Source organism: Chiloscyllium plagiosum, unplaced genomic scaffold (assembly GCF_037043375.1).
Source record: "Chiloscyllium plagiosum isolate Xiang-an unplaced genomic scaffold, Cpla_swu_hap1 HiC_scaffold_33, whole genome shotgun sequence".
In the NCBI taxonomy this organism is placed as follows: Eukaryota; Metazoa; Chordata; class Chondrichthyes; order Orectolobiformes; family Hemiscylliidae; genus Chiloscyllium; species Chiloscyllium plagiosum.
In genome coordinates, this window is record NW_028270171.1 from 21,874,226 (window position 1) to 21,892,373 (window position 18,148).

Sequence of the window (18,148 nt, forward strand, 5' to 3'; positions counted from 1 at the left end):
AAGCAGTGGGTGAAGTCAATTGTGTAGATCCAATTTTTATGGGAAACTGGATAATCATGAGGGAGAAGGAAACGGATGGTTACATTTATGGTTTCGAATAAGAAATAAAAAGGTAGGAAACTCAAGTGGAATATATATATATACTGGCACAGATGAGTTGGGCCGAACGGCACGATTCTGTGCCATATAACCTAGGTAAAAATCTTGTCTCTTCAAAATATTGTTAACCTTCCTCTCCTACAGCAAAGCACAATGTGAACATTCAAACAGAAATCTATCTGATCCTGAGTGCAGTTGACAACTAGAGACATAGCTGGCATTATCCATTCTTCTCACTCAGATTGTTCATTAAATTGAGAACATACAGCACAGACTGAGCCTCTGTCCAATCATGTATGTAGCATAGACATAGAACATAGAAGAATACAGCGCAGTACAGGCCCTTCGGCCCTCGATGTTGCGCCGATCCAAGCCCACCTAACCTACACTAGCCCACTATCCTCCATATGCCTATCCAATGCCCGCTTAAATGCCCATAATGAGGGAGAGTCCACCACTGCTACTGGCAGGGCATTCCATGAACTCACGACTCGCTGAGTAAAGAACCTACCCCTAACATCTGTCCTATACCTACCCCCCCTTAATTTAAAGCTATGCCCCCTCGTAATAGCTGACTCCATACGTGGAAAAAGATTCTCACTGTCGACCCTATCTAAACCCCTAATCATCTTATACACCTCTATCAAGTCACCCCTAAACCTTCTTTTCTCCAATGAAAACAACCCCAAGTGCCTCAGCCTTTCCTCATACGATCTTTCTACCATACCAGGCAACATCCTGGTAAACCTCCTCTGCACCCGTTCCAGTGCCTCCACATCCTTCCTATAGTATGGCGACCAAAACTGCACACAATACTCCAGATGTGGCCGCACCAGAGTCTTATACAACTGCAACATGACCTCAGTACTCCGGAACTCAATTCCTCTACGAGTAAGCCATATGCCTTCCTCACCGCACTATTTACCTGGGTGGCAACTTTCAAAGATCTGTGTACATGGACACCAAGATCCCTCTGCTCATCCACACTACCAAGTATCCGACCGTTAGCCCAGTACCCCATCTTTTTATTACTCTTACCAAAGTGAATCACCTCACACTTAGCTACATTGAACTCCATTTGCCACCTTTCTGCCCAGTTCTGCAGCTTATCTATATCCCGCTGTAACCTGCCACATCCTTCCTCACTGTCTACAACTCCTCCGACTTTCGTATCATCCGCAAACTTGCTCACCCAACCTTCTAACCCCTCAGGTCATTTATAAAAATGACAAACAGCAATGGTCCCAAAACAGATCCTTGCGGAACACCGCTAGTGACGGCACTCCAAGATGAACCTTTGCCATCAACTACTACCCTCTGTCTTCTTCCAGCCAGCCAACTCCTAATCCAAACCTCCAACTCACCCTCAATGCCATACCTCCGTATTTTTTGCAGTAGTCTACCATGGGGAACCTTATCAAACGCCTTACTAAAATCCATATACACCACATCTACCGCTTTCCCCTCATCAACCTCCTTCGTCACCTTCTCAAAGAATTCAATAAGGTTTGTGAGGCACGACCTGCCCTTCACAAAACCATGCTGACTATCCTTGATCACATTATTCCTATCCAGATGTTCATAAATCCTATCCCTTACAATTCTCTCTAAGATTTTGCCCACAACAGAAGTGAGACTCACCGGCCTATAGTTACTGGGGTTATCCCTACTCCCCTTCTTGAACAAGGGAACCACATTTGCTAGCCTCCAATCTTCTGGCACTACTCCTGTAGACAACGAGGACATAAAGATCAAGGCCAATGGCTCTGCAATCTCCTCCCTGGCTTCCCAGAGAATCCTAGGATAAATGCCATCAGGCCCAGGGGACTTATCTATTTTCACCCTTTCCAGAATTTACAACACCTCTTCTCTACATACCTCAAAGCCATCCATTCTACTTAATTGTGACTCAGTACTCACATTGACAACAATGTCCTGTTCCTGATTGAATACTGACGAAAAGACATAGGAAGATAGATAATAACCTTTAAAGGCAATAAAAAAAGGGCTTGATTAACTAGCCTTTGCCAAACAATGACTGGCAAGAGATTCTCCCACTCTGATCGCCTTCAATTCAATTTGCAACCCAGCAAACTGTAACCCAACAATGCCTCAACAACTTGGTCTACTGATGGGCTGCGACAGTGTACAATGCGTCAGAGCTTCGCCAAGACTCTGGCCTGCAGGGCGTTCAAATACTCTACAGAAAGATCACGGAGAAAACTGAAGTAGTCAACCCGAGACACAATCACTGCCTATGTTGTGGGACTGGAGAAGTCTTCGATATCACACAGCTCCCAAACTGAGAGATAGTACATGACTTAAGTGTGCAGGGGGAAAGGTGACAAATTGAGGTGTGAAAATCCCACCATGTTATTTGATTTACAAAAGCATAGACAACTGCACAGTCGAGACTCTTTATTCAAACATACTACCACTCAGATGCAACTCAGAAGCTGCAACAGAATGTGCGTTACTCCAATTACAGAAATGGACAATCCCAGCTGTAGTCCAGAACAGAAAAGTAAAATACAGCACATCACTATCATCTCGGAGGCTCCACAGCTCCTGCTGGAAAGCTCTCTCATTAAGAAAACAATTGAGAGCTAACCCAATCTACTGGGAATGAGCTGCTCCCAGGAAGACAGCCATTTAAATAAGTACATCCCAGATGCCTCAAACATGTGTGCTGCCTTACCTGCTATGTAAAGATAGTGGATCATGAGTAGCGGATCTTCCGTTTCCAAACAATTCTATTTCCCTAAGGTGGCTTGTGGTCACAAGTTGTTCTTTTCCCCGGACTGTGCAATTTCTCTCCTGAAAACGCTTGCATGAAAAGGACATCCACTGGTGACTATTGCTGAGTTTGGGAGGGGAGCATGTTCAGGTATGGGCCCCTCCTACTGTTTGCTTGATACAGCCATCATGTATGAGCTCACCACCTCAATGAGGACAGCCTTGAATACACAAAGCTTTTACAATGTCAATGAACTTTGCCCTGCGCAATCACTTACTTTTTCAGCAATCAACATTAACCCTTTCACCAACTTCTTTCAGTAAGATAAATGGAATGCACCAACTTCCACTTCATAGAGTGCAAAGAAATTTTGTACGATCTTCTGTTCTCATAGATTATTCTCCAGAACCTTAATGTTGTGAGACACTACCTCCTTCAATCTTCCCTTCCACATATAAGCTAGAAGTCAGCACAAGTACATAGGCAACACTCCTGCAAAATCAATCCCAGCAGATTGGACGCTATATCCTAAAGACCAAATAACACTCTCTCCCGAAAGAGAGTCAGCACTCAAATGGCCAAAGCAGCAATCCTGATGAAGGGCTTTTGCCCGAAACGTTGATTTTCCTGCTCCTTGGATGCTGTCTGACCAGCTGTGCTTTTCCAGCACCACTCTAATCTAGACTCAAATGGCCAGAGTTCCAGCAAAACAAAGAAAACCCTACCAAGGTATAATGAAGCTACCACTGAAGTGCTGCTGCATTACATTAAAAACCAGGAGGATCTCGCGACCAATTACTGAGAATGACAACAACTTGTCAACTGAGCTTCTTCATACTTGGAAGCCAACATCTCAACAACAACAGGCAGAGTGACAGCACAGAGGGGAAGAAAAGGAAGCAAACCCTGCATGACCACATGGGACAATCTTCCCCAAAGTGCTCAGACATCCAGAGGTCCGAGACTGGCCCAAAGTCACAGCACTGAGTGGATGTCATCATCAAATCAAAGGACAGCTGATGCCAATCAAGCTCTTAAAACGGAAAACCAATATTGCTCTCCATTACACACAGTTCTGTCAATTACTCTCGTCACTTGGCGATGTGTACTATTTACCAAGGCCGCCCACTGCCTTTCTTCTTAACAATGAATTGCTGCGCCAAATTCCCATTCAGCATGGACCACAGAATGTTACTTGCTTGTACTCTCAATACACTTTAAGGGCCACATTATTGCTGACCAAAGAATACAGGGGACACCGTTTCCAAACTTTCACATCTTGAAAGGGCACAATAAGCAAGTTAAGAGGTGTCAGACCATTTCAGGTAAAATTAAGTGTCTTGCAGTGCAGTCACTATTGTGAATGCTGAACAGCAGGATCATAACATCTGAACTGGATGCACTTAAAACCAAGCAATGAGAAAATTCAAGGGAAGGTGGTGACTATTTGGACTCAGGATACATGAACCAAGAGCACGAGATTTTTTCAAAATATCAATGTACCTACTACAGGAGAAGCAAAACTTGATCGTCGCTTGAGAAATAAGGCAGGGTAAGCGACTGAACTATTAGTAGGTGAACACTGTGGGACTGGTGATCATAATTCTATTAGTATTAAAGAGTCTTGGAAAAGGAGAAGCCTTCAAGAAAAGTTTATGATGTTAATTGGCATAAGGCCCATTTTAATGGTACAAAACAAGTACTTTCAGAAGTTGATTGGAGTAGACTACACGCAGGTTAAGGGATGATTAACAAGTGGGAAGGCTTTCAAAATTGTGCTGACAGGAGTTCAGAGGCATTATGTTCCTGTCAGAGTGAAGGGTGAGGCTGCTAAAATTAGGATACAATGGTTGAATAAAGATTGAGGTTCTAGTCAATCCACATCGTAGACTTATGAGCAAAGTTAGATCATGTGGGATTCAGGATGAGCTTTCCAATCAAATACAAAATTGGACAGTAGAAGGAAGAATCATTTATTAGATATACACAACTGGGATCAAATGAATGCTTTAATCAATATAAAGTGTGTAGGGACACTCTTAAGAGGGAGATCAGGAAGATAAAGAAGGGATCGGAGATATCCTTGACAGATAAGGTTAAGGATAAGCCAAAGAGATTCTACAAGTACGTTAAGAGCAAAACAGCAATGAGACAGAGAATAGGGCCCCCTTAAAAGATCAAAAAGGTGGTTCACTTGTTGAACCCCAGAATATGGAAGAGATACTAAGTGAATATTTCACATCAGTTTTTACTGTGGAGCAAAAAAAAAAGAGGCTAGAGAACTCAGGCAAATAAATATTGATTGGAAAACAGTCCAAATTCCAGAAGAGCAAGTTCTGGAGGTTTTAGCAAATGTAAAGGTGGCTAAATGCCTAGGATCTAATCAAGCTTATCCTAGGACGTTGAGAGAATTAGGGAAGAAATTGCAGAACTCCTAGCAGGAATACTGGTATCATAACCATGGGTGAGGTGCCAGAGGTCTGGAGGATGGCTAATGTCATATCTTTATTTTAGAAAGTCTGTAAAGAGAAGCCTGGGAACTATAGACCTGTGAGTCTGACATCAGTGGTGGGTAAATTGTTGGAGGTGATTCTGAAAGATAGGATTTACATGCATTTGGAGAGGCAAGAACTGACTAGGGATAATCAGTTCTCAAATTTGATCGAATTTTTTTTAAGGGAAGCAACCAAATAGATGAAGGGCAGTGTGGTCGATACTGTTTACTTGGACTCAAAAGTGTGTCTCTGGAAAAGCACAGCAGTTTAGGCAGCAGCAGAGAAGTAGGAGAGTTGACATTTGGACATGAGCCCTTCATCAGGAGTATCCTGCCCGAAACGTTGATTCTCCTGCTCTCGGAGGCTGCTTGACCAACTGTGCTTTATCAGCACCACACTTTTCAACTGACTCTCCAGCATCTGCAGTCCTCACTTTCTCCTCCACTTGGACTTGGTAAAGCTTTTGACAAGGTTCCACATGGTAGACTAATTAGCCAAGTTAGATCATATGGGATTCAGGACGAATATAAAATTGGATAACAGAAGATAGGAGTTATTGGGGGGTGGAGGGTTGTTTTTGCAGTTGGAGGCCTATGACCAGCAGTGTTCTACAGGGATTAGTGCTGGGTCCACGCTTGTTGTCTTTTACATAAGGGATTTGGATTAGAATATGGGAGGCATGATTAATAAGTTTAGAGATAACACCAAGATTGGTGGTACAGTGAAGTGAAGGAGGTTATCTAAGGTTACAAAGAGATCTTGATCAATTGGGTGAAAGGGCTGAGGAGAGGCAGATGGAGTTTAATTTGAATAAATGCAAGGTATTGCATCTTGGTTAAACAAAGAAGGGTGGGACCTGTAGGACCCTGGGTAATATTGTAGAACAGACACCTAGGAGTTCAGGTACATAATTCTTTGAAATTAGCATCACAGGTTGACAGGGTGGTTAAGGCAGCATTTAGCATGATTGCCTACATTGCTCAGACCATTGAGTATGAGAGTTAGGACATCATGTTGAGGTTGTACAGGACATTGTTAAGACTTCTTTGGGAGCACTGTGTGCATTTCTGTTTGTCCTGCTGTAGGAAAACTTATTAAAATGGAGAGGGTTCAGCAAAGATTTACCAGGGTATTGCAGGGAACGGAGTGTTTGAGTTATAAAAGGCTGCTGGATCAGTTGGGACATTTTTCCCCTGGAGCATAGTGGATTGAGGTGTGGACTTAGAGGTTTATAAAATCATGAGGGGCACAGATAAGCTAAGTAGGAAGGGTTTTATTTTCCCCTTGGGTGGGGCAGTCCAAAACCAGGGGGCATATTTTTTAAGTAAAGGAGAAAGGTGTGAGGACGACATGAGGGGCTACTTTTTTTTTAAAAATAGAGTGGCTCATATGTGAAATGAACTGCCAGAGGAAGTTCATGGATGTAGGCACAATTACAACATTTAGAAGATATTTTAATAAGCACATGAATAGGAAAGGTTGAGTGATTTGGGCTAATTTGAAATGGAACTAGTTTAATTTGGAACATGATTGGCGTGGACTGGTTGAACTCAAGGGTCTGTTTCGATGCTGTATGAGACTTTTGCCCTCTGGGTGCGCTCAACTCTAACCTCAAAAAAAAACACACGAGAGATCACTATTGCTACAATAGACAACAAAACCTGCACCATATTTTGAGTAAATTCCTACATTAAGATTTGTTCAACTTCCTGAAAAGGCTGTAAAATTTAGGTAAATTGTGTAGATTTTAGTTTTAAACAAGTTCAAAACAAGTTGCTTTTTGTTTAAACGAAGTATTTGGACTCTTCAGAAAAGATTTACAAGGATGTTGCCAGGGTTGGAGGTTTTGAGCTATAGGGAGAGGTTGAATAGGCTAGGGCTGTTTTCCCTGGAGCATCGGAGGTTGAGTACTGACCTTGTAGAGGTTTATAAAATCATGAGGGGCATGGGTTGGAAAACTGATCGGCATGGAGGAGTTGGACCGAAGAGTTGGACCGAAGAGTCGGTTTCCGTGCTGTACATTTCTATGACTCTTCCCTGCCCACAAGTAACTATAAATCACACAGCATGCAGTGATACCCGCTCACTTTTAATGCTTGGAAAACCCACAACAGGCACCTCATAGCACCAGAAAAGTATTGCCAGTGGTGCCTTCAGGTGATGCTTCAAATCCAGTAACAAGATAGTCCAGCAGCAGTATCCTCTCCAAACTAGTATGCCCAGTGGAAAGATGTTAATACTCAAAACCAGCTCCAACAATTGGGATATATTGCCTGTGAGTCTGACATCAGGCTCCCAAAGCAACTGTTCTGCTCATTCCTCAGCCACAACAGGAGGCTCCCATGAAGGAGTGTGATAGCTATATGGATATTCTCAAAGCATCTTAGCAAAGTCAGACATTCCCAACTTGTGAAAGATCCTAGCTTGCGACAGGAGAGATGGAGGCACACATTCAAGCAGCAACAAATTGAGGGGCATCTGGAACTTTATCTCTGCAAAGTCAAGGTATCGGAAAAAGCACACAAACTTCCAACAACCCATCTACCCAACTCGACAGACATGACCCATCCTACAGGGGCACAGTCTGCAGAATATGCAGTAATGATCAGCCAATGCAGAATCCAGCCACCCAGATTGAAACTAAGTCATCCTTGATCAAGTGACTGCAAGATTATAATCTGTTTCACATTAAAATCCTAATCAGATTTATATAGGACAGTCAGTAACCATGAGACAGCAAAGGTCGGGTTTGGAGGGGTCATGAAAGATGTTAGAAAATTATAAATTGTAAGGAAAAAAGAGAGAACAGTACAGGGTTTTTCAAATCATTTGAGAAAACAGACATACGACATAGGAGCAAAAGTTAGGCCATTCAGCCCATCAAGTCTACTCCGCCATTCAATTGTGACTGATAGGTTTCCCATTCTCCTCCCTTCTCCCCGTAAGCCTTGATAATCAAGAAGCTATCTCAGTCTTAAATATACTCAACAACCTGGCCTCCACAGCCTTCTGTGGCAGTGAAATATAGAAGATATAGCTGTTTTAAAAGTCTCGATGGTTTAAAATGCAAAATACATATGGCAGCAGTCTGAAATAAATGCTGTATTTAGCAATTCAGGCAACATCTGTCGAGAGAGAGAACAAGAAATGGGTCAAAATTGACGACTTACCATCGGTTCTGACAAAAACTCTGCTTCTCTCCCCATAGATGCTGCCTGGCCTGCTTAGTGTTTCTAGCGTCGTTTGGCTGTGATGCCTCCAATAAAAACACAAACTGATGTAATTTGTTGACACACATACAAAGCAGAGCAGAATCTGTCCTTTGAATTGTTTATACAATTTTATAACAACAAAGTACAACATCTCCAAGAAAGTTTTGGCATTTTCTGAAAATTGAAAACAGATGACAGAGAAAAATAACAATGTGCATGTTGATTTTGGCTAAATTTTGCTAATTTTCTTTTAAAGTGCTTGTTTGAAACTGTGACCCCACCCTCCGTTATAACAAAGAATGAATAAATGGAACACGAACACTCATGCCAGAGCCAACTCTCATATCTCATATCTCCAGTCTCAAGAGAGCGTATCCTGTCATGAATACAGAATAGCTTGTATCATTGCTTCAGGTAGCTTTGATCACCATCTCCACAACAGGAGAAGAACACATGTTCGTATAGCATTTTCACTGCCTCAGGTCATCCCTGAATGTCTCACAGCCTGTGAAATACTGATGAACGTTTGGAATGCAGCTTTAGTGTAGCAGCCAACTTGCATACAGCACACACCCAAGACCAGCCTTATCTGCTTTAGCGACACTGGTTCGAGAGAACTATTGGTCAGCACTACAAGGAGAGCTTCCATTCTCTTGTTCAAAACCATGCTATGGAATCAACCCGGAGAGATAAAAAAGGAGAGATTAAATGGCTACTTCAAAAGACGGCACCCAGCAGTGCAGGATTGATAGCCTCCATGATGGTTCAAGTATCTGTAGGGGTACTTTGTACCATGATTATCTGATTGACAGGCGAGAATGCTCCCCATTACGCTGGACTGGACTTTCAGATGTGCACGTGGTACAAACTCCGAGAGGATTATAGTTCTGATGCTAGGGTTCCTATGGGATATTGCATCCAAAAACTATTCTGCGTAGTAAACATTGGCAAAGTATTTGAGCAGACAAGACATTGCAGCTGTTTTGATCCCTTGTTACCCAGCTCCAGCTTGAACTTTTGATTGGCAAAAACTCACCTGCACTCTACTATAGGGCAAAACCACAAAGTGCCAACATGCAGGACACCACTGTACTATGCAGTCCATAGGTACTCACCATTTTTTCTCTTATTCAAAGGAGAGAGGCCATTGCTTGACTGCAGTGTGAGTTCCTGCAATTCATTCGTGACCGCTTCACTCTGCGGACTTGGAGCCGAACCATCGTCTTCACCATCGCCAACCCCACTGCCGTCTGCTCCAGTCCCAGAGACGGCAGGGGGAAGGCTCACTTCATTCGGCAAATCCACCTTGGCTCGAATATTAGCCTACAAAAGATGGAGGGGTAAAAATGGTTTAAAAAAGATTGCATACATCCCAGTTGCTAGAAACACTTGGTGGAGGAGGGAGGAGGGAGGTGGTGATGGTGGAGGAGGGAGGAGGGAGGAGGTGATGGTGGAGGAGGGAGGAGGGAGGAGGTGATGGTGGAGGAGGGAGGAGGGAGGAGGGAGGTGGTGATGGTGGAGGAGGGAGGAGGGAGGAGGGAGGTGATGATGGTGGAGGAGAGAGGAGGGAGGTGGTGATGGTGGAGGAGGGAGGTGGTGGAGGAGGGAGGTGGTGGAGGAGGGAGGTGGTGGAGGAGGGAGGTGGTGGAGGAGGGAGGTGGTGGAGGAGGGAGGTGGTGGAGGAGGGAGGTGGTGGAGGAGGGAGGTGGTGGAGGAGGGAGGTGGTGGAGGAGGGAGGTGGTGGAGGAGGGAGGTGGTGGAGGAGGGAGGTGGTGGAGGAGGGAGGTGGTGGAGGAGGGAGGTGGTGGAGGAGGGAGGTGGTGGAGGAGGGAGGTGGAGGAGGAGGGAGGTGGAGGAGGAGGGAGGTGGAGGAGGAGGGAGGTGGAGGAGGAGGGAGGTGGAGGAGGGAGGAGGGAGGTGGTGATGGTGGAGGAGGGAGGAGGGAGGTGGTGATGGTGGAGGAGGGAGGAGGGAGGTGGTGATGGTGGAGGAGGGAGGAGGGAGGAGGGAGGTGATGATGGTGGAGGAGGGAGGAGGGAGGTGATGATGGTGGAGGAGGGAGGAGGGAGGTGATGATGGTGGAGGAGGGAGGAGGTGATGGTGGAGGAGGGAGGAGGGAGGTGATGATGGTGGAGGAGGGAGGAGGGAGGGGGTGGAGGAGGGAGGGGGTGGAGGAGGGAGGGGGTGGAGGAGGAAGGGGGTGGAGGAGGGAGGGGGTGGAGGAGGGAGGGGGTGGAGGAGGGAGGGGGTGGAGGAGGGAGGGGGTGGAGGAGGGAGGTGGTGGAGGAGGGAGGTGGTGGAGGAGGGAGGTGGTGGAGGGAGGAGGGAGGTGGTGATGGTGGAGGAGGGAGGAGGGAGGAGGTGATGGTGGAGGAGGGAGGAGGGAGGTGGTGATGGTGGAGGAGGGAGGAGGGAGGAGGGAGGTGATGATGGTGGAGGAGGGAGGAGGGAGGAGATGATGGTGGAGGAGGGAGGAGGGAGGAGATGATGGTGGAGGAGGGAGGAGGGAGGTGGTGATGGTGGAGGAGGGAGGAGGGAGGAGGGAGGTGATGATGGTGGAGGAGGGAGGAGGGAGGTGATGATGGTGGAGGAGGGAGGAGGGAGGTGGTGATGGAGGAGGAGGGAGGAGGGAGGTGGTGATGGAGGAGGAGGGAGGAGGGAGGTGGTGGAGGAGGGAGGTGGTGGAGGAGGGAGGTGGTGGAGGAGGGAGGTGGTGGAGGAGGGAGGTGGTGGAGGAGGGAGGTGGTGGAGGAGGGAGGTGGTGGAGGAGGGAGGTGGTGGAGGAGGGAGGTGGTGGAGGAGGGAGGTGGTGGAGGAGGGAGGTGGTGGAGGAGGTGGAGGAGGTGGAGGAGAGAAAGCAAAGGATAAACTGCAACTAACGCTCAGCAATTTGAAAAAGGTGAACTCTGTACAATATCAATGATGAGATATCACGAAAACAGACAGGCAGTAGATTCAAAACCAAACACTTGCACACAGCATCCTCCGAAATGACACATTTCTCTTCAAATTATAAGGGTTAAGATTGCAACTCTGGAAACAAAGGCTCCAAAGGATTTAATGCTTTTCAGATAGTGAAATGCAAGCTATGAAATCCCGTCGCAACATCAAAATCAATTCATCCTCAAAGAAAACACCCCCATCACATTAGCTGAGCTTTTGGTCATTGCTGCCTGACTGAGCATCCAGTACTTAATGCTTTGTCAAGCACTTTACTGACATTTCTTTAGATTAAATACACAAAGTAATTACATATAAATGTGTACATTAGAGAACATAAATATGTCCCATTGTGCTTCATTAAAGTTATTTTCTTACTTTGAAAACACATATGCATGCTGTTGTCAGTGAAACACACAAATCTGAACTCTTGGGACAGAGGTAGCTCCTCTTCAAAACAAGTTAAGAGATTTCAACTGGAAAAACCACAAAAGTAACTGCACCACATACATTCATTCAGGGAACACATTGCGTTGGACTCTAAACATTAATCTGCTTCTCTCTCCATGGATACAAATCAGACTTGCTGAGATTTTTATTCTGCATATGTTATACCTCTCCGTTGAAGAGCAACAAGGAACTACACACAGGAGAAATGAGTCACCGGGCTCCACCTTGGGGCAGGGAGCAATTAGACCCCAGTCATCAAATGGAAGGTAACAATCGATTATTTGTAGAACAACCTGCATCACACCTAGCTGGGCTCATTTTAATCTTAGTTATGGTCTGGCTCTGGAGTCATAAATTACGAATAAATTTTCTCGTCAACCAAAAGCTGGACGAGCATGTGTTTTAGGAGTGTTTCTGGATAGAGCTACACTCTTCCAGGAGCAGCACTACATGAGAGTGGATCACAAGAAAGAGTGAAATAATAAATCCAACCCCACTGCTTCAACTGACACTGGAATTTCACACCATGTGGGCTATCAACGACCTGCATTTATATAACCCTTATGTGCCAATGTGCCTCACAGAAGTAATACTAAACACAGTCTGACAGCAATTTTAGGACACATTAACAAAGGTTTGATCAAAGAGGTAGGTTTTTAAGAAACCTCTGGAAAGAGAAAATGGGAATGAATACCCAATGCCTGCGGCTGCATGGACTCCATGGGCGGCACGGTGGCACAGTGGTTAGCACTGCTGCCTCGCAGCGTCAGAGACCCGGGTTCAATTCCCGCCTCAGGCGACTGACTGTGTGGAGTTTGCACGTTCTCCCCGTGTCTGCGAGGGTTTCCTCCGGGTGCTCCGGTTTCCTCCCACAGTCCAAAGATGTGCAGGTCAGGTGAATTGGCCATGCTAAATTGCCCGTAGTGTTAGGTAAGGGGTAAATATAGGGGTATGGGTGGGTTGCGCTTCGGCGGGTCGGTGTGGACTTGTTGGGCCGAAGGGCCTGTTTCCACACTGTAAGTAATCTAATCTAATCTAATCACAAGGAGAAACATCTTCTCAGCAATAATACTATCAAGTCTCCTCACAGTCGTGCACATTCCAACCAGATCACTTCTCATTTTCCGAACTCCGACAGGTTTAGGACAACCTGCAGAACTTTTGTTCAAGATTGAGCATTCTCATCTCCAGAATCAGGTGAGTGAATCTTCTCTGAACGACTCTAATACAATGATGTCCTTTAACTAAGGAGACTAAAACTGTACACAATATTCCAAGTGCAGTCTCACTTTGCACCAGTAGCAAAACTGCTAATTTTACACCCAATTCTTCTTCCAATAACACAAAAGTCCGTGGCTCATGTCTGGCTAGATTCAGCTTAATTAAACAATTGTTTGTCTCAACGACTTTTTGATAAAGCAGCTCTCCCAATACTAGTGATTGCCTTAGTTTTATACATTCATGTTTTATTAATTGCCAGTAACACTCTGCTTCCCCTGCGGCGGGCAACACCTCTTTCCTTCGTAGCCTAATGACCATCTTACTGTTATAGGCCATTTTAACAAGGACAAGACTTTTTTTTACCAAATATAAAGGCATTGGTGCACCCGTGGTTAACGGAGGCCTGTGAGCAAGGTGTAAAAGGTGATGGAGTAGTGGTAATGCCATGGCACTAGTAATCCAGAACCCCAAGCTAATGTTGTGGGGGCAAAGGTGGTGAAATTTGAATTCAATAAAACCTCAAATTAAAAGCTAGTCTAATGGACTCCATGGAACCACATGGCCATACAAATCCACCCAGTATACCAATATTCTTCAGGATAGGAAGAACAACTGGTACAGCCTACATGCAACTCCAGACCCACAACAATGTGACTGACACTCAACTGAGTAGGTCAGAGTGGGCAGTAAAAGCTGGCCTGACTAGCGAGATCACCAGCCACAGACTAATTTCAAGAATAAGCTAAGGTGTGGGAGTTGTCAGTCTGTCTCCATGGCTCCTTCTCTACACCTCCACTTCTGCTCAAGGAATTTTTAAAAAAATACAAACGGGGTGGAAAGCAATTTAAAGACGCAGTTGAAAGACACAAGTAGGCTAGACAGCTTCAGTGCTGCTTACTGTGAAAAAAGATCCCTCGATTGGCAAAGGAAGTTCCTCAGGAAAGTACAATCTGATATCATTTCCACATATTCAAAGAGATTTTAATATATCATCCACTTTCCATGAACCAGCTGAGTAGTAAACTTCACCAAGACAGCTGTGTGCCAAGGTACTTGATTCCCAAGGTCTGCAATGCACCAAGGAGTAATCAGTTTGTCACAATGTAATGCACCATTGTACTACTGATACAAGCTGTCACTTGCTAACCAAGCAGGAAATTCTATTCTTCAGAATGTTCAGAGATTTGTCACTTGACCCTAAAAGGTTAATGCTGCTTTCTGCCCACAGATGCTGCCTAACCTGCTGAGACTTTCCCATCAATTTCTGCTTTTGTTTCTCATTTCCAGAATCTGTATGGTCTTTTTTTTTGGTTCAAATCTCTGCACACGAAAAAAAAATGAACAGCTATTTCAAACAGGTCAGCTTGAATTTAGTCAATTATTGAAAGATTACTGAAAACAAGATGCAAGGAAATGAAAGGAGCGTTTTACCATGGGTTGGAAATTCGCAATGCAGGGACATGGGAGCAGGGATAAAAGGGATGCAACAACAGGTCCTCAGCTTTTCAACATTTATACCAATGACTTGAATGAAGGAAGACATTTTACAGATCCAAGTTTCAAGATGGTACCAGGTTAAGAGGACTATGATGCTACTTTGAATAGGAACAAGTAGTTGCAAACAGACATGCATTAAGTGAATGGATAAAAATGTCAGATGGAGATCAACGGGTGAGGGGGAGGTACAAGGTATTCTTTGAACCTAAAAGACAAATGGGATACTGTTTAACTGGAGAGAGACTAGGAGTGCTGGAAGAGCAAACTGATTTAGAAGTCACTGTACACAAATCAATGCATGAGCACAATAGGTAATGAAGAATACTAATACATCATTGGCCTTTATCACAAGGAGGCTGTAACATAAAAGGAAATTGCATGTCAGCTGTACTAGACCATACCTGGATCACGCGGAGTTGGGGAATTGCACTTGGAGGATATACTGGTCTTGGAAAGGGTTCAGTGCAAAATCACCAGAATAAAAGCAAAGCTTAAGAGTTTAAGTTATGATAGTAGACAGCTTAAACTGGGAAATATGGAGCAGACTACATAAACTTGGCAGCTATTCTTTGAGGTTTAGACACTCAAATGATCTAAGTGCAGACTTTCAAAATGGCAAAATGGCTCGTTAGGCCAACTGCCTGACTTCTTGTGCTAAACATACAGGATAACGTCAAAGGATAGGAATATTTGGAGTTGAGGTGCAGAAGATGCTCACGTGGCTATTCCCATTCTTTGAGAAACTCCAATTTTAAAACAAAATCAGGATGGAGACTGATACTGGATCAAAAAAGCTTGTTCACTCAAGTGAAATGGGTGTATAAGAACAGGAACAAATTATTTCAATGAACGAAATAAAAAGGGAAAATGCTTGAGTTTTAGAGTCAACATTTTGGGCAGCACAGTGGCTCAGTGGTTAGCACTGCTATCTCTCAGCACCAGGGTCCCAGGTTCGATTCCAGCCTCGGGTGACTGTCTGTGTGGAGTTTGTACATTCTCCCAGTGTCTGCGTGGTTTCCTCCGGGTGCTCCGGTTTCCTCTCAGTCCAAAGATGTGCAGGTTAGGTGAATTGGCCATGCTAAATTGCCCACTAGTGTTAGTGTTAGGAGAGAAATGGCTCTGACTGGGTTAGTCTTCAGAGGGCCGGTGTAACTAGTTGGGCCAAAGGGCCTGTTTCTACACTGTAAGGAATCTAATCTAATCTCTAAGTATAGCTAATGAGCGCTTTTTATCTCAGTATCAGAAAAGCTAGAAGTGATGCTCATCCAGAGTTGGTATTTGTAAATCACCAAAATATCATGTGAGGAGTGATAGGTATGACCCCCTTTGGGGGGTAGTGACATTATATTTGACATCCCTCTTAATTCAGAATATAATTTCAAGAACTAAATTGAAGATCATTAAAATGACAGAAGAACTAATCTAAATGAATTGAAGGAGTTTGTTGAACATTATAGGAGCAAATTACTACAGATGCTGGGATCCACAGCGGATCAGACAGCAACCATGGAGAGAGAGCAAGCTAACACTGAGTCTAGGGGACTCTTCATCAGAGCTGACATGAAGCATGGAGGGGACAGCAATGAGTGCTGATAATGAAAACTAAGTGATTGGAATGTGAGATTGGCGAACAATGGTGTCTCTAGCTGCCAGACTGGAAAGAACAAACAGCCCCACTGGGGGGTTGGGTGACACATAACGACAGAGAATGCAGTAAGTAAAGCTAAAACAAAGTGAATAAACAGGAATGAGTTGTTGAACTCATTATTGATGCCCGAGGTTTGTAAAGTGACTAGTCTGAAGATGAGTTCCTCCAGTTCATTGTTCCTCCAGTTTGTGCTGAGAGTACTGCAGCATGCAGAGGACAGGTGAGTGGGCATGTGAGCAAGACGCTCTGTTAAAATGACCTGCCACAGGAACGTTGGGATCATGCTTGCGCAGGGACTGGAGATGTTCTACAAAGTGATAACCCAGTCTGCATTTGGTTTCTCCAATGCACAGTAGCCACACAGGGTGCAATATGTAGAACATTACTTCAGATGAGGGTAAATCAACACCTTTAAAAATATAACTCACTTAGAAGTATTTACAATCTAGGTATCAACATTCCAATAAGTCTGAGATTACTACATGAAGAAATGACCCCATTATAAAGCATGGAAGGAAAAAAAGGTTGGGGGCTGAGGAAATGCAGAACGACAAAGTATAATCAGAGGCAAAAGCTACAAGTAGTAGTAGTTGAACAAAAAGGCAAATGCCAAAGATCTGACTGGAACAAAGGATATTATTTGCTCCCAGATTAAGGGATAACAAAGTTACGTCATCAACCAGAAACACACCCGGCATGATTAATAAATTGGGAGAAAGTAAGAATTGCAGATGCTGGAGAGTCAGAGTCAAAAAGGGTAGCGCTGGAAAAGCACAGCAGGTGGGGCAGCATCCAAGGAGCAGGAGTGTCGATGTTTCGGGCAAAAACCTTTCATAAATTGGATTAGACGACAAGCTGGGCTTGCTTGATCAAAACACAGCAATTCCCAGTGGTAGATACCATTTTTCTTAGAGGACTGAGACACACTTGGAAAGAGATTAAAGTCATTGACCACTATTATGGAAGAACAGCTGAACAACAGGCTAACTTTGGGCTCACATCCAAAAAGAAAACCAAAACAGTCAATAAGGGTTGTGTGTGTGTGTTACGTAGGTCTGCATGAAGTAATGAAATGGTTCATCTTAAGTAAACATTTGCCTGCATAATATTAATCTATTGACTAATCGATGAGGAAAATGTTGTCTCATCAACTTCCTTGACTTCTTGAACTGTAATGTTGAAATCTCCACCAAATTGCACCTTGATGAAATGAGCTGCCAAAGTGGTGGAGGCTGGTACAATTGCAACATTTAAAAGCATTTGGGTATATGAATGGGAAGGGTTGGGAGAGATTTGGGCCGGGTGCTGGCAGGAGGGACTAGATTGGGTTGGGATATCTGGTTGGCATGGACGAGTTGGACTGAAGGGTCTGTTTCCGTGCTGTACATCCCTATGCCTCTATGACTTCCAAAAGAATGTTGACAGTTTCACATCAAGGCTACAAAGATGAAAGCAGTGGAGATCCAGAATAACTCTTGCAAATGGGTGAATAGCTAGATATTTAGAAAACAAGGGAGATCTTGTGAAGGAATGCTGTTAAAAATTGGGGCCATTGAGTCCCACAGCATGGAAACAGACCCTTCGGTCTAAGCAGTCCGCACCAACCATATTCCTAGTCCAACCTGCCTGCACTTGGCTGCTATTTCTCCAAATCTTCTCTATTCATGTCCTTATCCAAATATATTTTAAACAATGTAACTGTAGCTGCATCCATCAGTTCCTCTGGCAGCTCATTCCACAAACTACTGTGTAAAGAAATTGCCCATGTCCTTTTTAAATCTTTCTCCTCTCAACATAGAAATATGCCCTCTGGTTTTGAACTCCCCAACCCTAGGGAAAAGACCTTGAT

The 18,148-nt window shown here is 44.4% G+C and overlaps 1 protein-coding gene across 5 annotated transcripts in view; it reads right to left on the reverse strand.

The window, feature by feature from the left end:
- The window catches only part of LOC122542284 (myocardin-related transcription factor A-like), a 194,307-nt gene that overhangs the window by 131,587 nt on the left and 44,572 nt on the right, over positions 1-18,148 (reverse strand). For 3 of the 5 annotated variants that reach the window (XM_043679876.2, XM_087978344.1, XM_043679872.2), the window contains exon 3: positions 9,659-9,866. Coding sequence is in view for 3 of the 5 variants with exons in the window: in XM_087978344.1 (XP_087834470.1) it covers positions 9,659-9,866 (208 nt within the window). In the remaining 2 variants the exon portion in view is untranslated. Of the gene's footprint in view, positions 1-2,797; positions 2,899-8,501; positions 8,588-9,658; positions 9,867-18,148 lie in introns of those variants that run through there. The other 2 variants (XM_087978346.1, XM_087978345.1) reach the window with 2 other exon arrangements.